Below are 25,311 nucleotides of genomic sequence, written 5' to 3'. Positions count from 1 at the left end.
GATTACCAGAATACCTGATGGTATAATTTTTGATCAATCACAATATATTGAGAAAATATTGAAGAAGTTTGATAAGTACAACTGTAAACCAGTGAGTAACCTTATGAGCATGGTTTGAACTTGAAGTGCAATAAAGGTGATCCAGTGGCCCAAGAGAAATATGCTCAAATTATTGGGACACTGATGTATGTTGCAAATACAAGTAGACCTGACATTTCTTATGCTATAGGAAAGCTTAGTAGGTTTAATAGTTGCCCTAGTCTTAGTCACTGGGAAGCACTGGATAGAGTACTTAGATACTTGAGAGGTACATGTATTATGGTTTACATTACTCAAGATTTCCCACTGTACTTGAAGGATACAGTGATGCTAGTTGGATCACTGATTCAGTGAATCGAAAAGGAACTAGTGGATACATATTCATGTTGGGTGGTGCAGCTGTTGCTTGGAGATCATCCAAACAAACTGTGATCACAAGATCCACTATGGAGGCTGAGATTGTAGCCTTAGATTCTGCAAGTCAAGAAGCAGAATGGTTTAAGAATCTTATGTCTGAAATACCTATTATGGAAAAGCCTATACCTGCTATCTCTTTGTTATGTGATAATGAAGCTGCAATTAATACTTGTAGAAATACTGAGTATAACAAGAGAAACAGAAGACACATTAGTGTGAGACATAAGACTATTAGATACCTAATTAAAAATGGTATCATAACTTTGGAATTTGTTGGATCTAAAGATAACCTAGCAGATCCTTTAACTAAAGGACTGGCTAGAAGCAAAGTCATAGAAACATCAAAGGGGATGGGATGAAACCCATAAGGAATCATTGACAATGGCAACCCAACCTATTCTGACTGGAGATCCCAAGACGAAAGGTTCAACGGGAAAAACAAGTTGTTTAATGATTAGTTAGCACTATAATAAAATGACTTTATGTCATTTGGTCTCTCCCTGTGATGTGAGTGCTAAATACAGCAGAGGTATACGGAAGAGTTTAAAACTCTGAATGAGTCCGAGTCTATGGCAAGGTGCCGTGCTGCGAGCACCCTTGGAGGACTCACCTATGTGAGTGTGACTGTGTGGCCGCAGTCTATGGGGATAAGGGTTTAACCCCTAGAGCACTCATGAAACTGAGATATTGGTGCATAAGGCCAGAAAAAGCACCACCTATAATGAACCCAGTATTTGCATTTGTCATGGGTGAAGTATATAGAAATCTGAACCAAAGGATTTGGTTCAAAGCTTTTTAGCTACCACTATACCTTTCAGATGAAAATATACTTTCACTAGGTAAAGGTTCAAAGCCGCAAGCTACCTTTATTGAAGTCGTGACATAAACAAGCCCGGTTTGACTATTTTTATTTTATAAAGTTTTGAAAACATTTTAATCAGGTGGGGGAATGTTAGATTTTTATTAAATAATGATTAAAAGTTTTCATACTTAAAATATATATATTATACATATATGTTAATAAGGGAGTTTGGCTTGGTGGTTGTGTGTTGTTTGGGTGCTGCAGCCGAGCTGGACATGTGCTTGTCCGAGCCGAGGTTCTCTGCAGCCGAGCTGTGCCTGTGCTTGTCCGAGCGAAGGTTCTTTGCGCATGTGCTTGTGCTCGCTGGGCCCTGCCCCTGCTCGTCCGAGGTTCTGTGTGCCTGTGCTCGTCCGACCCACCTCAACTGAAGCGCGAAGAGCCGAGGCCGAGGTCGGACCACAGGTGTGATGAGCCCAGAGGAGCCGAGGTCGGACAACGGGTACGATGAGCCAAGAGGTGTGTGGGCCGTGCCTCGCACCCATAGCACGAGGAGCCACGTCGCTTCCTCGTTAGCACCTCTTCGCAACCAACCTCGCATCCGCTGGCCATACTCCCAGTGTTTTTTCAAACTTTCTTACCGGTTTCGACCGTTGGATCGTTTTTGGGTCGCGTCTGTCCCGAAGAAGTCTATAAATAGACCTCTTCGGATTAGACAGGATATAAATAAAAAAAAATTGAAAACAGAGAACTTCTATTCTCCCTATTTGCTGTTTTTCTTTCAATCAACGGGCTTGCTGCATACTGATTCTGGGTTCGAAAGCTTCTTTGATCCGTGCAAATCATTGATGCAGAAGGAACAGTGCGAGAGGCTGTTGTATCTCAGGAGTAGAACGCCATCCAAGCCTAGTGCACTGTAAGGCGGCGAAATCTACTTCAAGAAAAGTGACCAACATACCACGCCTCAGCATCTCGGGTTCCATTTTTCCACTTTCTCTATTTATTTTCTGTAAGCCTATTTCTGCCTATTATTTGTTGAAGTAGAATATTATAGATTTAAAATTTTCTGGGACAGTATATTCCCAACATGCACATCCCCTGTTGCATGCGCATTTGCATGTAACTTATGCTAGTATATGAACATGCATACATACATGAACTTGCATGCATGTAAATATGCATGCAAGCATCCAAGCATATATGCATGTAATACTGACTTTCCTAAGGTGATGACGACAATTGGTTGTTGGAGTAGGAATTTTCAGATTGTCTGCATTTTGGATATAAAATAGAGACAATGTGATGCAGAACAATGGATGCCACCATACATAATTGTAAAAAGCAATGCATAGAACAGAAGTAGGCTAACAGAATACCAATTACCAACTGTTTAAGCAAACTGCACAATTTGACTGACAAAATGTAGTAGACTATAACATTTCAGTCCCTAAAGATGAGAAACAAATTGAAAGCTTATCTGATTCAGAACTTGGAGACAAATAAATTAACAAGAATAGGCCAATAAATAAATGAAATAAAAGCAACGAGGCCAAATAGAAGTTCAGCTTTAACATATCCATACAAGACTACCATGCTTATCTTCTTTCGTACTGTATGCTATCCAATCAGGCAACTTGATAACAAGCAGAAGTAACAACATAATTTGCAGCCACATGCGAAATGCTTACGTCAATGACTTTCCATGGAATACAATTGGAGGAGCAATAGCAGCTAGGGTACAAAAACCAGTGTGTATCTGCACAATGGCATTGTGATAACACAAAAAAGAAGTCAATCAATAGTCAAAAAGAAATATAGATCCCAGATGATTGATCAAGGAAATCACCAGGTAGCAAAGGAAAAACCAACCAAACTTCACTGCGCTGTCAGTTCTGCATAACGGGAACAAGAATTAAAAACAAAAGATCCAATAAATGCTTGCTGACTTATGCAGAAGCACATGCATGGTAAATCAAAAAATAAGGTATACAAAAGTCAGAACTGATCCCAACTAAGTTTGCAGAATTTTAGTTTCAAATTATGTGAAGTTTGATTTTCACAGGGTTATAACAAAAGTGACCAAAACTGAACAACGGCATAATCTCTCTTATTGCAGCTGATATGCGACAATTCCAGTCTTCCTCTTCTGTTGTAGCATAAATTTCTAGGAAGACACGGGATATGACACTCCGAAACTCTGCCTTCTTAAAATGGGAACCAAATTCAGGTAGAACTAGGTAAAAGATAACAAGAGATAAAGAAAAAATATACAGATATTAGGGCTTTTTGAATTTCTTATCATAGAAGGTTTTTGTTGATGGTTACCCTGGATAATCTAAACTGGTACGTCAGTGCTGCCATGTAACAACAATAAAAATGCTAATCTGCGTAGATTCATGAGTCATAAAATAAACAACGAAACTTGAGAGCTAACAGTATAAAGTGCTAGAAAAATGGCTATCATTCAAGAAACCAGTGAATTTGAATTAATACCATAAAATAACTTAGGTATGGTTTTGCAAATTGCTGACAAAAACTAGGTGTTTTATGTTTCCAAAACTATTTGTTTCTAAAGAAGATAGACCAAATTTTGAATATGTTGCAGCTTTATAGGTATATAACTAAAATTTCCCCATTTCAGTTCAAAAAAGCCAGTGAGCCAAAAGAGTTTGAAGATAATGTTTCGCTTAGGCAAATTCCAGTGCATGTTCAAACATCCTGTGGTCTACATATGCTTGTCAAAATTTAAATTTAAAAAGGATTATGTTTTTGTCAATTATCACATAAATTTGATATGTCCAGCATAACAATGTTTGTACACAAGTAACCAATAACTCCTTGAGTAAATGATAACCCAGGCAATAACTTCATAAATTTTGTAACAAAAACATGAAATTGCTTATTCGAGTAACAAAAAGGAAGGTTGAGAAAGTTGGGCTGTTCACTGCTGAGTATAGACAACCTACCTCATCGCATTATACAAAGGCCTGTACCAAAGCACATATGATAGGGGACAACCAAGCATAGCATAGATGGTTGCGAGGAAAAAAATCTTAACACCTGTGGATTTAAAAATTAACAAACCACTATAGCTCTATTTGTCTAATAAAAAAAAACATTGTATAAGAATCAAGCCTAACCAAACAGGTAGCAGGCATTATGCTACACAGCTAATAAGAACTTTACCTCCCCTTTAATCGAACAAACAATCACAGCAATAACATTCCATAAAAGACAAAAAACTATTCCTGCAAGGAAAAATGCCAACAAGACATTACTAAATAATTTGTTTATCCAATAACAACTCTTCTTACTACAGTATATAGATTGCATAACCAAATAGCATACAACAATATTCCACCATAGTCCACCTGCTTATATATCGCCATACTCCGGCCTTAAATTCATATTATTATATATTGGTTTTGTACAAGCAATATAAGAGTTAGGACTGTAAAATTATTCTCCAAAATTAATTTTGGATTAAACAATACTCTGATAAAATAACAACAAGATATGATATCTCACAGTACTATCTGATAAATGAAAAAAACTTTAAAGGATTTGACAATATCATAAAGTCCTCCATGCAAGATACCGATATGTCATTTGCTGCAATGGCATGAAAGAACAAAGAGATATCCCTTCTAGATCAACAACTACCATACTTACTTTGAAAAAAGTGCATTAGAGTCATTAGAGGAAAAGGAGACCAACACTCCTCAATGTGGCTAGCTTAGCTTGATCGCATGGCAGTATAAGAAAAAAAAAATCAAACTCTTGTTACCCGAAAAGTTGTCATTTTTTAAATGGTAAGTCATCTTCGCTACTTTCAGCACTATTTCAGGAGTAGCATCTAATGAAATTGTACTCCAAACTAATGCAGCACAAAAAGAGCTAATACACTAGGAATATGAGCTTACTTTATGCTAATGCTATCCATATTGCTGGGCTATTTCAGCTAATATGCATGATAATATCTATGCATTCTTGCTTATCTTGCACTTCAAGAAGAGTGACTCCGAACCTCAGCATAACCATACATCCAACTCTCTGGCTATACCAAGGATTGCTGAACCATACCGAACGGCTACTGGCACGGTTCAACCAGTTGGTTTGGAATATAAAGTCACCCCTCCACTCTACTTTGCTCTGCTTCATTTGCCCCTCCACTGTTTCGAAACTCTAAGCACGAAGCCCTTCATCTCTGGCTAGTTCGATGACAACGTTGTACGACAACGACTATGACAAGATCCTCAGCCAGATAAATCTCTCTTTTCCTCTCTCTCTCTCTCTATTGCTAGATCTAAGCCTCTCTCTCCCTCTCTCTCCTGCCGGATCCAAGCCTCTCTCTCCCTCTCTCTCCTGCAGGATCCGAGCCTCTCTCTCCTCCTTCCTCGCCCTCCCTCTCCCTCCATCCCTTTCTCTCTTGCCAAATTCGAGCTCCATCTCTCTCTCTCTCTCCGCACCCCTCTTTACCTCCTCTCCCTCTCTGGTTCTATTTGTTTTGATATGCCTCGGAACGGTGCAGACCTGTACCATATTGAACCGGTCACTAGCCGGTATGACCTCTCGTACTAATTCAACGAATCTTGGGCAATAATTTCCAAACAAAATAACAATCTAAACTCTAGCATCTTACATCACAAATAATGCCATGCAAGAATCCTAGAGTTATGCAGAAAATTTTTATTGTTAAATCTCCATTGCATCAAGTTTCTTCTTCAAACTACAAGCCCTATATACCCCTTGTTGTGGAGCTCATTTCGTACATGACCATCTTAAAAATGAAAAATATATACTATATTTCCCAAATCACACAATTAGCCAAACCCTCCTTTAGTGTATTAATTTAGATCCCCTCAATGCTATCCATTTTATTTAAAGATACATATCAACTTGAAGAATATGTAGCAAAAAAAACTTGTAAACATAATAAATTTCACTATGTCAATGATTTCAGTAGAATCAACCTTCTTAATTGTACAACATACTCCTTGAGTCACCCTTAATTATCCTAAAATTTAAGTATTCTAGGTGATATTCATGACTACACATCTTACTATAAAACTAAGCCAAGAGAGAGAAAAAATTCTTTTCCTGTTAGTAAAAGGAAGAAAAACTAAGAAAATCTATAGGATCCATAATTTGATTTCCAGGTGCTTGTCATATAATTACTTAAATATTCACACCTCTAACTCTTTTCAAATCCTAAAAATTTATTGCAACTAAATTTCCCTTTTGGCTGATTGCTGACCTCCACGCTCTCTCTAGCCAGTTTCTAATTCAACTACAAGCCCCAGTATTTTCCAAATTCCCACCCACCAAGTTAAACCCTCCTTTATCATATATTTGTAAATCCCATCATTGCTATTCATTTTAACTAAAGTTAGGTATCAACTCAATGAACATATAGCACAAAGACTTGTACTCATAATAATTTTCATTATTCCATCTCTTATTAATTTCAATTTTGTGATATTTGAGTTATTCTAAATGATAAGCATGTTTTTTTACCTTTTTGATCTAATATTTCTATTATGCATGTGGGTGTCGCTGGATTGAAGTTAGATAACTTTAATTTTTCTCTTTGCAAGTTGGATTTCGATCTATTTTAATAAAGTCATTATGTACGAGAAGTTAGTTGTTGGGAATTTGCCATTTTGACAGCATGATAACCTGGTGAGAAGTTGAGCAGGTTCTAGCAGCCAGAATCCTGAGCACTTGCAAAGCTTATCTAATAGGGTCTTTGTAGGTGGTGATGATTGGTGTCATGAATATCTACTCACCAAAGCCACCAATGACAATGAAGATACCTTGAAAAAAAAAACAACTTTGATTCGATATTTTATTGGTTTTCATGCCACAAAAGTTCTAATTTTCCAGGAACATCAAGTTGTAGTTAGATTGATCATTTTGCTTGAAATATGTGTAGGTCCTATATGGACTCCTCAGATTACTATTACTCTTAAGTTATCATATAAAAATATGCCTACATACATAAATAAAATCAGAATACTACCTTCTTCTATTTTCAAATATTTTAAGAAAGTTAATGTATGACAAGTTAAGGAATGATTTTTTATCTCTAGATTGTATCCTTAACATCTGGTCTGGACTTGACCTAACAATATCTACTAACCCAACCTGATCATTTGAGATTTCTCAGACCATACTTGTCCTAACCTCATCATAAGCTAAATTTAGTCTGTCAAGTTTGCTTAGGTTTATCAACCTTGTTGCATAAGAAGTTGGCCTGAACAAAAAATGGGCTTGATCAGGTTCATGTTGAACTCAACCCGAGTTGTAGCCTTACTAATAATCTCAAACTTTGGAATTTGTATATTAGATATCAGTCTAGGTCTACTCCAATAAAGACATGAAATATAGCAGATTTGATTGGGCATATTATTTTTCTATAGAATCAAGAGATTTGATAACAAATTAGTAACTGTTAACTCATTGAGTTCATCTTTCCATTACAAACAGCATGCAAAATATCTAGGCCACAGGCCAAAAGTTACATTATGAGCCTGGGTTATCAAAAGATGCAATGGAAAATATAGTATATCCTTGCCCAGACCTGACCATTGTGCATCCCTTTACAGAAGGTAACCTGTGTTTATCAAGAAAGGAATGGGTTATGTTTGTTTTGTGCTCCTCCAAACTCAACTGTAGCCATTTCATTAGTTAGATGTTCTATATGGACTGACAATTGTTTTTCATAAGTTGAATCATGTCCTAATGAGACTCTTATACATCAACATTGGCTAAAGCTAGCTCACACTTCTATCTAATTGCATCAATCTCAGGTTTCCGATAAACTTCATTATTTTAAGTAAGATGAAGCTTGGCACTTGGAACCAATCTTTCGATATAGCATAATTATGAAACATGCACTTAATGGGCTCATGAAGCCCCAATACCATCTGACTTAGCCATGTAGATGATGTATATTGAACTTTATGTCCATGACTGAGTGTAACTTAGTTTAGATTTTTATGATATACACAGTCGGGTTGAAATAAGTGCAGTGATGATTCAATAGAGGATTCTACATCTCAACAAATATATTTGCATTAATTTCCTTTGGCATGACCATAGTAGAATGTCTTTGGCATGAGTTCAATGGACATTAGCTTTGTTTTTGTTTATCATAAATTCCATCATTCTATCTCCATCTCTCCTAGGGTTCGGGTGCAAACAACAATAAAAAATGAAGGAGGCTATATTTGCATTATCGGTTTCAGGGTTCGGCATTGAAACTGCGTGAATGGACTAGAACCATAACCAAACAACTGTAGAAGGTAATCTTACACATAAAGTGAAAGCTCATCATATCAGGTACTCTTTTAAACCAGGAAAAGGAAAAAAAAAAAGGAAGCTCAGAGGAAGTATCCAACAGGCACTGTGCCACATCTAAGGCATATCAGGATCCAATACACAGTGAATATAAATTACAACCAATAAAAATGTACATTGTTAGTGTTTTAAACACATGCCTAAAACCCATCTGAATTCATTTGCATTCTCTTTTGCCCATGCGGTTGAATTTTATCTTAGTTTTCCTAGAAGCCTGGTGTCTAAAAACTAACTTTAGCAATGAGATTATAAAGAATTTTATTTCGTAAATGAAACTACCTTCGCTCCTTTTTAAAAAGAAAAATAAAATCCTTGTGACAATATTCACCTACCCACTTCTTTCAATAAATCAGACCACAGCCCCATGCATGACTAGCCCAACATCTATTTTTGTTTGTTTCACAAGTCCGAAGTTCTTCAAGCAACAAGTTGATGACTTGATCTTCCATGAAAATGTAAAAGTACCATCCCCTTGCTGCTTTCCTGTTCTTAGTAAATATGACAGGACCTATGAATTTATTGATGCAAAGCTCCACAACCAATAGATGATAAGTAGCTCTTCTTATACAAAAAGGATGTGGTGACCCATTCAGTCAAGATATTATAAAAGGAAGCTACATACCTAGCCAACTTGCAAATGCGAGATATTGCAATCTTTGTGCTTGGATTGGTATTTCCTTGCCTATGTCATGATGAATGATAGGAAAAAATCGGGGCCAGTTTTTTTCTTCGATCATGATGCCAGCTGCATTAAAAGGTGTCATACTCAACTATAACCAACAAAAGACTTTACATATGAACAAGCAGACCTATACTGACGGTACAATCAGTTATCTGCTATTAAAGTAACTTCTCATGATACCTCTAGTCATCGCATCTTCCCTTCGTTGTATGCCCTGTAATAACAAATTAGAGATATGTTACCTTAATATAGAAAGGCCATCCATCAAAGTAGCTTGGATAGCATGATATGCGAAGAATGAGATGTATATGACTAAAGCAACCAGTTTAGTTACCACCTACCTTTTCCCTCTTCTTCAACTCCTCTTCCCAAGCTGCTAGCTCCCTTTCCCTCTTCTTCATATCCTGCACGCACCCGCAAACGATATCTCACAATCAAATCAATCTCCTCACCCCTTAACACAATAATATTCTAAATGGCACCACGCACATTGGTCGCGTCCAACGGCACATTGACAGTGGCATCATATTTATTACCAAAACCCAGAGGCTGCGATGGCAATGCTGGAAGGCGCGATCTTGAATCAGTCCCAGCAGCAGTCTGTAAACAAAAGACTACTAGCATGATCGTTATCACCCATCAACTCAAAAACCAATGAAAAAACCTAAAAAAAAGGCAAAAAACTAAGATTCAACCCAAGATCCAAACTATTGTTTCCTCTGTCTGACTCATTTCAATACCAAACATTTTTTTTTTTTTTCTTTCCAAAAAATAACTATAAATACCCGGAATCCTTACACATTCGCTAGGTTTCCTTGTGGGTTTCCAAGAAAGCATGACCCCAAAAAGATCAAGATCCCAGAGTACGCATTACCGATTCCAGCTATCCAATTCATAATTTTAGCCGGAAATTCAAGGATTCCGGCGTTGTATGCAGAGGATGAGAAAAACGCGCGAGAAAAAGAGAAGAGAACGGGGGGAGAAAGAGAGGCCCAGAGAGACAGAGAGGTCGTACGGTTACCGCGAAGGGATTCACGTCCTCCTTGTCGTCCAAGGGATTGGGATCCCGATTCATAGCCGATACGAATCGATCAAACAAGGAGGTAGTGGGCGGAGAGGGGATTCGCTCGCCTCTTTTCTCTCTCTCTTTCCTGTTCTTCGGGCACGAGGAGGATGAGGCGCGGCTACTTTTGAGTTCGGTTGCAGGGCCCAATTTTCTGACATTGGCATTTGCAATAATCACCGAAATGCCACTGCCCGTTAACCAATTGTCCGCTCGGCGGGAGTAAGTCGGAATGCGGAGTTCGGAGGTGGCGGGATCGGGTGATGGGGTTTGATAAGGGCAAACTCGCCATTTGAAATATAAACAGCCTCATCTGCCTTGTTCTCGTAGATAGTTCATGAAATATTTGGTGTTTTGCAGGTCAATTCCTATCCTTTCATATTTTTATATAAAAACTTTTGTAATTTTTTTTTTAATTTGTATAAATTGATCCTTCCGCTAGTTTTTATTGAACAAAAGGACTTAGACAGCTGACAGGGCTTGCGACTTAGCCTCTTCTTATATATTTTCCCTTCTTCCCTATTTCACTTTCTTCTTGATCACAACTTGGCTGCTATGGGACTAATAGTGGAGGGGCATGAGATAAGAGGCCGATTAAGTATAAGAATAGAGAACAAAACTATCTAGAAGACATCAAACTAACATCATTAGGAAAATATAAATAAAATATTCCGTTACATCAAGTTAACTTGAGGGATGTATAAGCAATAAATTACAAGATTTTAAGAATAAAAATGCAAATATAGAAAAAACAGCGACTAACATGAAAATAAGGAACATTGTAGAAACTAATCTGCAAACAAACTTTGTTTCTTTCTTCTTCTTTTTTTTATGTATATCTATGTATGTTATGACTTATGTGTGAGCTCCAATATCCTATTTATATACGACTTTTATATGTCACGGGTCTGCCATTATTATCATGGCCATTACTACTACCCACAATGTCATCATAATGGTGTTAAAGGATGTTGCCCAGTAGATACAACCCAAGAGGGGGGGTGAATTGGGTCTTTTAAAACTTTTATGCTACTTCTAAAATTTTTGATTAACTATGCTAAGTTGTATAGATGCACGTTAAACTTAGCAAGGATTTGATGTATAGACTTCGACTTGATTAAATATGCTTGCAACTAAAGGATGTGCGGATAAGAATTAAGCAAGCAATTTATCTAAGTAAGTAAGTGTGTTAGTTAGACAATAACTAGAGGCATTACAAACACAAAGGACATATAGTGGTTCGGTGCACCCCAGCACCTACATCCACTCCCCAAGACCTCTTGGGAATTTTACTATAATCCTACCGATTACAGCCGGTTGTTTTACAAGCTCACAACCCAACTTGTTGTTTTACGAGCGCACAACGAACTCGGTCGGTTTTCCCAGGCTCACCGACTAGAACCAACCCCGATTGTTTTTCCGGGCTCACAATCAAACCCTTACACGTTGGTTTTACCCTCGGCTCACCAACAAACCTAAACCCCTTGATTCAATCCCTTGATTGAATCAAGTTACAAGATATTAAAACAAAGAATAAAAACAAATCAAAGCTTCTTAAACAAGCAGATATGACAATATAAACAAATAGAGTAAAGAGAAGCCCTCAAACGAGTTTTGAAGATGGAGGAGCTCGGCTTCTTCTTTACTTGATCCTCCTCTGATTTGGCATGAAGTAGAGGATCCCCGAGGCAGCACACGGATGGAGAGGAAGCTTTCGGATTCACTTGGATGCTCTTCTTCTCTCTATTTCGTTTTGGATGGCCCTTTTGTGCTTATGGGAGATTTCCTTTGTAATCTCTTTGAGATCTCTTTCCTAGATGATCTCTCCCACTTCCATAAGTTTTTCCCTAGCTCTCTTCTTGTTTTTATAGCTTTAGATGGCGTGGAAACAAGAATATAGCCGTTAGAGACAAGAAAAAGAGCCGTTGGACACAGTCTGCATTTCCTGACAATGTTACCGTTGGGATCGGAGTCGACTCGCGCGATCAGGAGTCGGCTCGCCTGTTGCAGGAGTCGGCTCGTGTTTTACCGGAGACGACTCGGCCACTGTTCCAAATTTGAATTAATGTGCTTGCCTCGACTGGGAGTCGACTCGACTTAACCCGGAGTCGACTCGCCAACATCTGGAGCTGACTTGGCATTTTCGGAGTCGGCTCATCCACTGAAGTCCGTGGATCCAATTTTGAATTTGATCCACTCGAGTCGACTCGACTGTCCTGGGAGTCGACTCGAATCTCAGAGCCCGAACTTCCGATCCTCTGTCTTTTGGCTCGTCTAGTCTTGGAGTCGACTCGAACTTCCTTGGAGTCGACTCGGCTCTCAGTTTGCGAAACTTGGTCTTCTGCCTTTTTGATGTGAAGCTGTCTTGGAGTCGACTCGAGCTGTCTGGGAGTCGACTCGAATCTCAGAGGCAGTAACTTGGTTTTCTGTCTGTTGATGGTCGCGGAGTCTCGGAGTCGACTCGTGCAATGCGGGAGTCGACTCGAATCTCAGAGTCCCAAAAATGCTCCTGACTTTTTCCTTGTGTTCCGCTGAGAGTCGACTCTTGCTTTCTTTGGAGTCGACCTACCAACCATCGGAGTCGACTCGCGTTCCACTGGAGTCGACTCGAATCTCAGACCCGAAAACTGCTCTCTGACTTTTCTGCCTGTGACTCATACTTCTCCGGAGTCGACTCATACTTCTCCGGAGTCGACTCGAATTCCACTGGAGTCGACTCGAAGACTGTTCTTTTGAATTTTTCTTTTGATTTTACTCCTCCAATTTGAATCCTTTGAACTTTAAACTTGGGCCAATAAATTGTAGCTTTCTTCCAACTTGAGAGCTTTGGAGGCCTTCTTGTGTTCTTCCAACTTGCTATGTTCCTTGCAAAATAAATATCTTTCTCCTTGCAACATAAACATTAGTATCTATACTTCAAGGTTTTGTGATCACAAAATCAATCTATGAATCAATCTTTGGGTCATCAATCTCCCCCTTTTTGATGATGACAAAACTTGGAGTATATGCAATATAAAAGATATTGATTTCTAGAAGTAATACATTAGCTAAGTTAAAACATACTTCATGATAATGCTTTAGATTTAATCAGCTTAACACAATCAACATATTTAAATTTTAAGCTGATTTGTATTCAATTCAAAGTAATAAAGCATTCTGAGTATATAGCATATACTTAGATATTTCTCCCCCTTTTTGACAACATCAAGAAGATAGTGAAACATTAAGTACAAAGATCAGAGCAGAACACATCGAGTGTGAATTCAAGAGGTTTTTTAATTTGATACATAGTTTTCTAATCAAGTGTAGGTGGAATCTTCCTTAGGTTAATTCAAGAAGTACCACAAATGATATTCAAGGAAAAATATGAGTGAAATCTAACCTCTCTTCACTAAGTATGAAAGCTTGTTCATTTAAGACCTTTTGCCCAATCTATTAAGTATTTTATCAACATGAGAGCAATTTAATTAATTTTCAGAGTAAAAGATCAAAACTTATATATTTGGAAAAACATATCATCATGTTGGATCATTAATTCTTAATGACTTCAAAGTTCTTATATGATAATAAGAGCATTGGGGCACAAATACCAAAATATGAGTTTATGCAATTTTTGATACATCTTTGAGCTCTTTTAAAGACTTTCTTTTATTCCTTTAGAAAATAAGCAAATTTGATACATAAAATAATGAATTGGCACAAATTTAAGTTTCTAAAGATCAAGCCAATTAGGACTCATTAGTGAATTCAAAATAGATTTTCTAAAAGATACTCAAGAAAATTTTACACGTTATTCTCTCCCTTTTTCATTAAATTAGAGGCTCTTAAGCTCAACTTGCAATTTGGTTCATGATTTATGCATAAGATATACTAACCAAATAACGCCTCAAGGTGTATCATAAAGATTTTCAGATTAAATTTCAGATGATACATATTGGAGAGTATTAGGATCACTTTTCATTTAGTATTCTTCCTCTCTCCTTTAGTTATAGATATATGCAATTAAGCCATAAGACCTCTCCTTCTGAAATTTTCTTTCTCCCCCTCAATTGATCATTCCATTTAAGAGTTTAGAATCCTAAGATAATGTTCAATAAGATTGTCAATCTCAAAAATATTTTCAGCTTATTTTCATAAGACTCAAGGTTTGAGACAAGACAACCTTTATAGAACTCATCTCAAGGTATAAACTTAATTAAAAGCAAGTATTGTAATATAAGGAGGTTCATCAAAATCAATCCATAAAAATCAAGGTATGCATCAAAATAAAGTGTCTTTGGGATAGGATACTGAATATCTAAAGCTCCCCCTCAAAAGATGCATTCTTCTTTAATCATTTTAAATTGTTGAATTTCAGATTTTAGTGATAAACGTGAATAACACTGAAATTCTGTAATATCAAGAATGTAGAGTGATCTAGAATTATTCAGAATTTATAGTAATCACTCTTTCTAATCCTTTAAGAACAAGTTATGCTTTCTCCTAATCTTAGAGAAAATGTATAAAAGTATTAATCAGAAAATGATTCAATTGAAGCTCAATTTCTTTCAAAAGCATTTACATTTTCTTTCTTTTAGAGTCATTTGAGTGAACTGAAATATTTCTAGTTTTAAGATCATTCACTCTGTTGATATTCTGATGGAAATCTTTAAGAATGTAGGGGAGAAAAACATATAGATGATCATTGAGGTATATATATTTATAGAACTCAATTTCTTAATCAGTTTTTCACCAATGTATTTGAAACACAATAAATCTTTTTAATATCAAAATAAGATCATATATTTAGAAATTTTTGTTTGCAATCAAGATCATCGAAAGACACATCATTTGGACCAATATTAGTACATTTTAACGATAAGAAAAGATATGTTTCGGATGCGTATCGGAGCAATCAACCAAGGCATCAAAATTAATTCTGTTTTTCTTAAATTAAGATTTTATTTAGAAATCATATTGAGTTTAAGCTTTTATACGAAATCAGATTCTGAATTTCATAAAGATTTTCAAAAGAGACTTTCAAAGTCATAATTTGAGATATGGATCTTCCACATTGTAGCTTATCTTAAATCATTACGATTGAAAACACATATTTCAAGCATATTCAGAATATTTGTATTTATGTTGAATTTTGGTATGAGTTAGCACATTATATACCAAAGTTAAGCAAGTTGATGGATAAACAAACTCAATTCATTTTGCCTAAATAGAGATATCCTTCTCTTCTCCTTTTTTTACAAATTTATTTAACTTTCAGATTTTAACGATGATTGTGAATAACAAATCTGAATTTTCTTTTCAATAAAACCAAACAAAAGATGTTATGTAGCATTTCAACATTCAATCAAATTGTCAAGTATGGTACTACAAAAGATATTGAGAACCCATAATTAGAAATCATATGCCACATGCAAAATATATGTGTGTTAAGTCATGCATTAAAATATTAAGAACAAGCATGTCAAGTATCAAAATCAATTCTTTTCAAATAAACTCCCCCTATTTAAATATAATTTTGCACTGATTTCATCCTTAAAGTGTGTTTCCAATGTGACTAAAAATTTGAATTGATTCTTCTTATATACTTTCATTTACTTTGTCTTTCTTTTAACTTTCTTATGCTCTATACTCTATTTGCTCCCTATCCGGTGGAGTTGGGAAGGGGCACGAGGTACTACCACTAGCCTCCCTCTTGTGCCGTCCCTAATATGCCCTACACCGAATAGTTGGGTCAAATAGTGCCGGGTACTACCACTAGCCTCCCCATTGGCACCATCCCTATGATGAGCAATATAGAAAGGTTAAAATGTTTACTTCAAACTCTCCCTGTTTAAGTGTAATTAATTATGGATTTTATCCCTTCCAAATGTGCCGAATATATTATGCTTGTTTTGCTTTTCCTTAAGATTGAAGTACTTGCCTTTGCTTAGATTTTCATCTCTTGAAAATTCCATTTTCTTTTCTTTATCTCTCTCTCTTTTTGTTATTCTCAAGTAATTTACATGAAAGAGCAGAATAAAGAAATAATCTTATGTATCATATAGATGTATATCATGCAAACAACATTTTCATTATGCTCAAGATTCATAACTTCTCACAAGTATTTTAAATCAAATTTTAATATACTTGTGTATTTCATGGTTATGATATAGGCAAGAAATATTTAGTTTGAGCAAACCATGAAACAATTTCTAAAGCATAAGTCAGTCAATACAATATAGACATGATATCAAAATTAATAATTAAAGAACTTAATCATGCCATAATAAGATTTAAGTTATTGACTTTGCTCAATTAATTTGTGAGAAAGTATCTAAATTACCAATTCATTTCTGTTCTTCAGTCAATACTAGATTTCTTATGTGTGAACTTTTGGCTGAAGAAGTCCTCTCTCTTGTTTGCATGTGAATGTTTATTGTATCTTACATGAGATATCCTTCAAGTTGAAATTTCTCATTTTCTTTCTTGAAGAAGTCATTAGTTTCTTTAAGATACAAAGCATTCATCCAACATATATATATTTTTTTAACTAGATGACTCAATATAAGATATGACAATAGTTGCATGTTGAGTCACTTTACTCAAGAGATTGCCTAAATATAAGCAAGCACATATCACTTGAACTAAAGAGATAGTTTCATTAACCAAGATGGTTCAAGGACAAGCATGTGAGGCAATAGAAGATTTATCAAGGTCAAATCAATTTAGTTTAGATTCTATTTGCTTAAGATAATTATCAATAAGACATGTTAGCTAAGTTTTAATCAACTTATCTTAAACAGTTGTTTCTATCAAAATTCAGATTATGATTTATTTGTTATCAATAAAATATGATTCATTAAACTTAGATTGAAGGCTTGCACAAGTGCACATAATGAGCATACAATCTGGTCTACTAGCTGTATGATAAAATAATTATTCTATCATGCTTCACTACAGCTTTAAAATAATAGATCTACTTTGCTCATCCTTTTCAAATTCTACAAGATGGGGTTATAGACATACCTTCTTCATGCCAATCTTCTATAAGAGTTTTCTTGTGGACTAACTTTGGTCAATGAAGATCCCCTTTCTTGTTTGTCTTAATTTGGAGTTTGAGAGAAGATGTTAATTCATTCATCATACGTATTTCAAACTCACCTTACATGAGCTCAGTAAAATCTTCATATAACTCTTCATTAGTAGAACCAAAAATGATGTCATCAATGCATATTTTGAGCAAATAAGATATCACAAATTCTTCTTTTTGATGTGTAGATTTATCACTATTACTTTCTATCAAAAAGGTTACTTAAGCTTTTATATTATGCTTTTGATGCTTGTTCCAAATTATATATTGCTTTATCATATTTGTAATGAGTGTTTTCAAATATGGTGGTTATTTAACATATATCTTCTTTAATAAAGTAAGCATATAGGAGTCCATTCTACACACTCATTTGATAGAATATAAAGCTCATAAAGCAAGCAAATAATAATGGTGATCTTTACTTCTAATCATGCAAGAATCAAGATCTATTTCATCTTCTAAGCAAACAATTTTTCTTCATTAAATGTATTTCTGAAAAACTCAATTTGGTTATAATTATTAACAAGTTTTTAGATTGTTATATGTAAAAGATTAACCATATACATATATAATTTAATTTTAGTATTTTGATAATAAATCAGTAGTCTCATAAAGAATAAGATACCTTGATATTTTTGCACCTAAAAACTTTTCATTGAATACTCTATATGCATTGCTTGATGAATGATATCCAAGGGTAGACATATCTCTATCAGATTTGGCATTATTTTCATAAGAGCATATTAAGCATAACATGTACGACTGAAAAATGTGAAAGATATGCAATGGTTCATTTTCCATTTTTTCAGAAGATCAAAAGGAGTTTTCATCAAAAAATAGATCTAATAGAAATCATATGTATGACAAGCAGTGATGATAGCTTTTTTTTAAAAATTATTTAAGTAGATGACTATCATACACAATTGTCTTTTTCATTTCTTCAAGAATTCTATTAACCCTATTTTACTTAAGGTGTCCTTGGTGCTGAAATAATTAATTTCTGTATAAACTTTATCAGGATTTTGGTTTTCAACATTGTGCCATGATACTCTTTATCTTCACAGTTTGGAAACCTTTATCATTTGAAACATTTTTACATGATTTAGCAAATACAGAAAATATTTTAATTTTATTTGCCAAGAACAAATCCAATGTAAGCTTTTGAAAACTTAGTGATGGAAACAACAATTTAGAAATTGATTTTTGTTTGTTTCCTTAGTTAGCATGCATAGCAAACTTTGACCTTTCAGAAGATAATCTAAGTAAGCCAATGGCAAGGTCTTTTGAGATTAAGTACATACTAGCATGAGTTGATTTTATATGCCAAAGATGGTTTCTTTAATCTTGGTATTCATAGTGCATATATTCAAAAGCACACCAAGTACACATTATCATATCTATGATCAATAAACAATAATGCCATGGATAAAAAACTCTCAATCAAGCATATAGAGAATTCATAGAGTTATTTTTAATAAATTGATTAATCATTTAGCAACTTATCCAATAGTGAGTAAAGTATACTATAAAATGAAGTGATTTGATTATATTTCCAAAAGTATTTTCTATATCATAAAATTGATCAATACTTGCAATTCATATTTTAATCAAATACTAAGGCAAAAATAATGATGAGATGCAAGGATTACTGATTTCATTATTATTATTATTATTTTTTATTTAAAAATTACTTTTCATAAGTATGTTTTAAGTTTCATTTTTTTTGACGTGTGTCTAGAACACCCATTTGTATGAAAGTTCTATTTGTTCCATGGGTATCTTGGCACACCTATGTCTACATCCTCATATTTTTATTTTGGGTACCCAAGCTTGCTTGGGTCCTTGAGAGTTAGGACATATGGTTCCTTTTGGAACCCAAATTTGTTTAATTGTAATAACTTTACTACTTGATTTAATTATGTTAGAACGATAGGTAAAGTTGTTATGTCCATTCTTTTCATGTTCGAAATATGTTATCTTATTTAATGGTTTGCTTGATAAATTCAAAACATTTTTCTTTAGGGATTCATTGCTAAGTGAAGGAATCAAGCCAAATTTTGATTTATCAAAATCAGCATGTTGGCTTTCAAACATCATTTTTAATCTTTCTGAACTTACAGTGAACTTGTTAATAAGAGATTTCAGTTGGTTAACTTCTTTACTCAAGTTTTGGTTTGTTTTGATTAAGCTATGATTTTTCTGAATCAATTCTTCTGAATTTAACCTTAAGCTTTTATTTTCAGAATTTAGTTTGTCTTGTATTTCAGCAATAGAATTTCTTTCTTTTGAAATTTGCAAATTTAGCTTTTTAAGATTTTTATTTTTCATAGCTAATTTTCTACATTCACCATACAAATCATGGAAAGCATTTAAAAGTTCATCATAAGAAAATTCTTCATGAAATTCACTAGATTCAGATTTTACTTTATTTTCTAGTGCCATAAAACATAAGTTAGTTACCTCTTGTAGTTCATTGTTGCTTCTAGCTTTCTTGCTTTTTATCTCTTTCTTCCTTTCTTCTTGCTTCCTCTTCTTCTTTGACTTTAGGAAGCTTTTGAATTTTCTTGCTGTTATTTCTTCCTCGAGTCGACTCGAGTTTACTTGGAGTCGACTCGACTGACTTGAGAGTCGACTCGAGATCTTCGGGAGACGTCTCGTTCTCAGAGGCCTAAAAGATGATTCTCTGTCTTTTGAATTGTTCTGCCTCGGAGTCGACTCGGGCCTTGTCGGAGTCGACTCGGCTAACTTGGGAGTCGACTCGGAACTACTTGGAGTCGACTCGTTCACAGGGTCTTCAAGACTGTGTCTCTGCCTTTCAGACTGTTCTTCTCTAGGAGTCGACTCGGACAAACTGGGAGTCGACTCGGCTACTGTGGAGGATTCTGCAATCTCATTGTTAGTATGCAATTGAAGCACATGTGAGCTAATCTGAGATTTATCATAAATATTTTCTAAAGTATCCAGATCTCCTTAGCAGATAAGCATGCAGAAATTTCATTAAACTTCGTTTCATGAATAGCACAATATAATATGTTCATAGCATTAGCATTCAATTGTGCTAAGTCCTTTTCATTAATAGTTTGAGAGAGTGTGTGAAGGTCATTTATTATGATTTTCCATAAATAATAGTTTTGTGATTGAATAAAAATGCGCATGCGTGCTTTCCAATATGTGTAGTCTATGCCATTAAACAGTGGAGGCCTATCAATTAACTGTCCCTCTCCTAGAAAACTATCTATTTGAGTTGTCATGATCTTTGGCTCTTGATCGTGAGATCAACAATTAATCTTGAGCACCTGCTCTGATACCACTTGTTGCCCAAGGTGACAACCCAAGAGGGGGGTGAATTGGGTTTTCTAAAAATTATGTTCCCTAATTTTTACTTTGAATAGAATGCAGCGGAATAATAAGATGTTATTTACTTAAGCTCTAGGCAATTACAAGTAAAGCAGTGGAAGATTAAGCTAGAGCAATTATACTATGGCTTTAGGGTGCAATTGATCTAACATTAACTTATAGTTGTATGATCAATTTTAATCTATGTGTATGGTAAGAATGGAGTGGAAGCTAAGCAAATCACTTATAACTCTATAGAAACAAATCTAGAGATATTACACAATCAAGCATGAATGGAAGGCATGAAATACAAGAGATAAAGCATCACAAACACAAAGATGTATAGTGGTTCGGTGCACCCCAGCACCTACATCCACTCCCCAAGACCTCTTGGGAATTTCACTATAATCCCTTAGATTACAGTCGGTTGTTTTACAAGCTCACAACCCAACTTGTTGTTTTGCGAGATCACAACGAACTCGGTCGGTTTTCACAGGCTCACCGACTAGAACCAACCGATTGTTTTCACGGGCTCACAATCCAACCCAGTTGGTTTTTCCAAAGGCTCACCAACCACAACCTTACAATGATTGTTTTCCGGGTTCACAATCAACCCGGTTGGTTTTCCCCAAAGGCTCACCAACCACAACCTTACAACGTTGGTTTTTCCCTTTGGCTCACCAACAAACCTTAACCCCTTGATTCAATCCTTGATTGAATCAAGTTACAAGATATTAGAACAAAGTTTAAATCAAATACAAGCTTCTCAAATAAGCAAATATAGCAAATGTAAATAAGTAAAGAAAAGAGAAGAAGCCCTCAAACTAATTTGTAGATGGAGGAACTCGGCTTCTTCTTCACTTGCCCCTCTTCTGATTTTGCACGAAGTAGAGGATCTCCGAGGCAGCACACGGATGGAGAGGAAGCTTTGGGATTCACTTGGATGCTCTTCTTCTCTGTATTTTACTTTGAATGGCCCTTTTGTGCTTATGGAAGATTTTCCTTGTAATCTCTTTCAAATCTCTTCCCTAAATGTTTTCTCCCACTTTCATAAGTTTTCCCCTAGCTCTCTTCTTGTTTTTATAGCTTTAGATGGCGTGGAAACAAGAATATAGCCGTTAGAGACAAGAAAAAGAGCCGTTGGACACAGTCTGCATTTCCTGACAATGTTACCGTTGGGATCGGAGTCGACTCGCGCGATCAGGAGTCGGCTCGCCTGTTGCAGGAGTCGGCTCGTGTTTTACCGGAGACGACTCGGCCACTGTTCCAAATTTGAATTAATGTGCTTGCCTCGACTGGGAGTCGACTCGACTTAACCCGGAGTCGACTCGCCAACATCTGGAGCTGACTTGGCATTTTCGGAGTCGGCTCATCCACTGAAGTCCGTGGATCCAATTTTGAATTTGATCCACTCGAGTCGACTCGACTGTCCTGGGAGTCGACTCGAATCTCAGAGCCCGAACTTCCGATCCTCTGTCTTTTGGCTCGTCTAGTCTTGGAGTCGACTCGAACTTCCTTGGAGTCGACTCGGCTCTCAGTTTGCGAAACTTGGTCTTCTGCCTTTTTGATGTGAAGCTGTCTTGGAGTCGACTCGAGCTGTCTGGGAGTCGACTCGAATCTCAGAGGCAGTAACTTAGTTTTCTGTCTGTTGATGGTTGCGGAGTCTCGGAGTCGACTCGTGCAATGTGGGAGTCAACTCGAATCTCAGAGTCCCAAAAATGCTCTCTGACTTTTTCCTTGTGTTCCGCTGAGAGTCGACTCTTGCTTTCTTTGGAGTCGACCTACCAACCATCGGAGTCGACTCGCGTTCCACTGGAGTCGACTCGAATCTCAGACCCAAAAACTGCTCTCTGACTTTTCTGCCTGTGACTCATACTTCTCCGGAGTCGACTCATACTTCTCCGGAGTCGACTCGAATTCCACTGGAGTCGACTCGAAGACTGTTCTTTTGAATTTTTCTTTTGATTTTACTCCTCCAATTTGAATCCTTTGAACTTTAAACTTGGGCCAATAAATTGTAGCTTTCTTCCAACTTGAGAGCTTTGGAGGCCTTCTTGTGTTCTTCCAACTTGCTATGTTCCTTGCAAAATAAGTATCTTTCTCCTTGCAACATAAACATTAGTATCTATACTTCAAGATTTTGTGATCACCAAAATCAATCTATGAATCAATCTTTGGGTCATCAATATAGACCTCTTCCTCAAGGTGACCATTAAGGAAGGCGGTTTTGACATCCATCTGCCAGATCTCATAATCATAGTATGCAGCTATAGCAAGTATAATCCGAATAGATTTGAGCATAGCTACTGGCGAAAAAGTTTCATCATAATCAATGCCTTGTTTTTGCCTGAAACCTTTTGCCACTAGCCTAGCCTTGTAGGTTTCTACTTGGCCATCAGCTCCTATCTTCTTCTTGTATACCCATTTGCACCCTATTGGAATCACTCCCTCAGGTGCATCAACCAAAGTCCACACTTGGTTTGTATACATAGAATCTATCTCGGATTTCATGGCGTCCAACCATCTGTCAGAGTCCCTACTCTTGACAGCTTCCGAATAGGTCAGAGGGTCATCGTTATCAACGATGTGGGCTTCATCATTCTCAATGATAAATCCATACCTCTTAGGTGCATTTCGCACTCTTTCTGACCTTCGAAAAGGAGTAGTGTGTAGTGGCTGTACCTCTTCCATGGGTACATCTGGTTGAGGATTATTATGTGTCTCACCTTGTAGGTCTTGAACTTCATCAAGTTCAATTCTTCTATCCTTGCCCTTTTCTAAAAAAAACTCTTTTTCCAAGAAAGTGGCATGCCTAGCAACAAATACCTTTTGTTCGGTAGGATTATAGAAGATATATCCTAAACTGTCTTTAGGATAACCTATAAATATACATTTGTCCGATCTAGCACTTAGCTTATGTCCAAAATTTCTTTTGACATAAGCATGACAACCCCATATCTTAAGATACTTAAGATTAGGTTTCTTTCCTTTCCATATCTCATATGGAGTGCTAGATACAGACTTAGATGGTACTCTATTTAATACTAATGCAGCAGTTTCTAGGACATGTCCCCAGAAGAAAATTGGAAGATTTGTGAAGCACATCATGGACCGTACCATATCTAATAAGGTACGATTCCTTCTTTCAGCTACACCATTTAATTGTGGCGTATATGGAGGTGTCCATTCAGAGAGTATACCCTTTAATTTAAGATAGTTTAAAAATTCACTAGAAAGGTATTCTCCTCCTCGATCAGATCGAAGGATTTTAATACACTTTCCAGTTTGTTTTTCGACCATACTTTGATACTCTTTAAATTTATCAAAGGCTTCGGATTTATGTTTCATTAGATACACAAAACCGAACCTTGATAAGTCATCAGTAAATGTGATGAAGTAAGAGTATCCATCTCTAGCTTGAGTTGACATAGGACCGCACACATCAGTGTGTATGAGTTCTAACAACTCACTTGCCCTTTCTCCATGTTCCGAGAATGGAGACTTGGTCATTTTACCCATAAGACAAGATTCACAAGTTCCTAATGATTCAAAATTATAAGGGTCAAAGAATTTATCTTTATACAACTTATGTAACCTTGTCTCACTAATATGACCTAATCGGTAATGCCAGAGGAGGGTATTATTAATATTTTTTCTTTTTCTTTTATTATCTTTGCCAATATGAAACATAACATTATTAAGACATAATACTAAAAGACCATTTTCCATAGTGCCATGACAATAATACTCATTAGATAAAGAAATAGAGCAACCATTGCTCTTTCCATTTATTTCGAATCCTTTCTTAAGCAACAAAGGAATTAAAATTACATTTCTAATATTTTTTGGCATAAAATAACAGTCCTCTAGCTTCAAGAACTTTCCGGAGGGTAGCTCCAGTATGTAGGTGCCAACAGCTTTAGCCTGGATGGATTCTCCTCCAGCGCCATATAGCTCGAAGTCACCTTTCTTCAGTCTTCTAATTTTCTGCAGTCCATGCAAAGATTTGCATATGTGAGAACCACAACCGGTATCCAATACCCATGAATTAGAATCAGAAGAACTTAATGTAATATTGGCATGTAATAAAAACATACCTTTTGATGCAACACTTGCATCAGGCTTCACACTTGCAAGAAAGCTCTTGCAGTTCCTTTTCTAATGCCCCGTCTTGCCATAGTGGAAACAGGTACCGGGTCTAGAGATTTTCTTTTCCTTCTTCTTTTTGATGCGACTCTTAGGGTTTAGTTTTTTCTTTGAACCCTTGTTGCCCGACTTCTTCTTTGAGCTCTGTTGCCCAGTAGATACAACCCAAGAGGAGGGGTGAATTGGGTCTTTTAAAAACTTTTATATTGCTTTTGAAACTTTTTGATTAATTATGCTAAGTTGTACAGATGCACAGTGAAAGTTAAACTTAGCAACAGTTTGATGTATAGAACGTGACTTGATTGAATATGCTTGCAACTAAAGGATGCGCGGATAAGAGTTAAGCAAGCAATTTATCTAAGTAAGTAAGTGTGTTAGTTAGACAATGACAAGAAGCA

At 36.1% G+C, this 25,311-nt stretch overlaps 1 protein-coding gene and 1 long non-coding RNA gene across 2 annotated transcripts; both read right to left on the bottom strand.

Annotated features, from left to right (window-relative positions):
- Positions 1-2,946: 2,946 nt before the first annotated feature.
- LOC120109500 lies at positions 2,947-4,333 on the bottom strand. Its single transcript, XR_005510364.1, has 3 exons — positions 4,222-4,333; positions 3,102-3,147; positions 2,947-3,011 (listed from the first exon to the last, which is right to left on the bottom strand). It is a non-coding gene; the product is annotated as an uncharacterized LOC120109500 (long non-coding RNA).
- Positions 4,334-4,417: 84 nt separating this feature from the next.
- Positions 4,418-10,740, bottom strand: LOC120109501 (secretory carrier-associated membrane protein 4-like). The gene is made up of 6 exons (XM_039123249.1): positions 10,321-10,740; positions 9,789-9,899; positions 9,641-9,703; positions 9,480-9,513; positions 9,240-9,362; positions 4,418-4,503 (listed from the first exon to the last, which is right to left on the bottom strand). The coding sequence occupies exons 1-6, from the start codon at positions 10,372-10,374 to the stop codon at positions 4,418-4,420; spliced, it is 471 nt and encodes a 156-aa protein (XP_038979177.1). The 5' UTR covers positions 10,375-10,740.
- Positions 10,741-25,311: the final 14,571 nt, after the last annotated feature.

This window comes from Phoenix dactylifera, unplaced genomic scaffold (assembly GCF_009389715.1).
Source record: "Phoenix dactylifera cultivar Barhee BC4 unplaced genomic scaffold, palm_55x_up_171113_PBpolish2nd_filt_p 002297F, whole genome shotgun sequence".
Lineage (NCBI taxonomy): Eukaryota > Viridiplantae > Streptophyta > Magnoliopsida > Arecales > Arecaceae > Phoenix > Phoenix dactylifera.
Note: the sequence above shows the minus strand (reverse complement) of the source record. Positions and strands in the feature narration are given on the sequence as shown.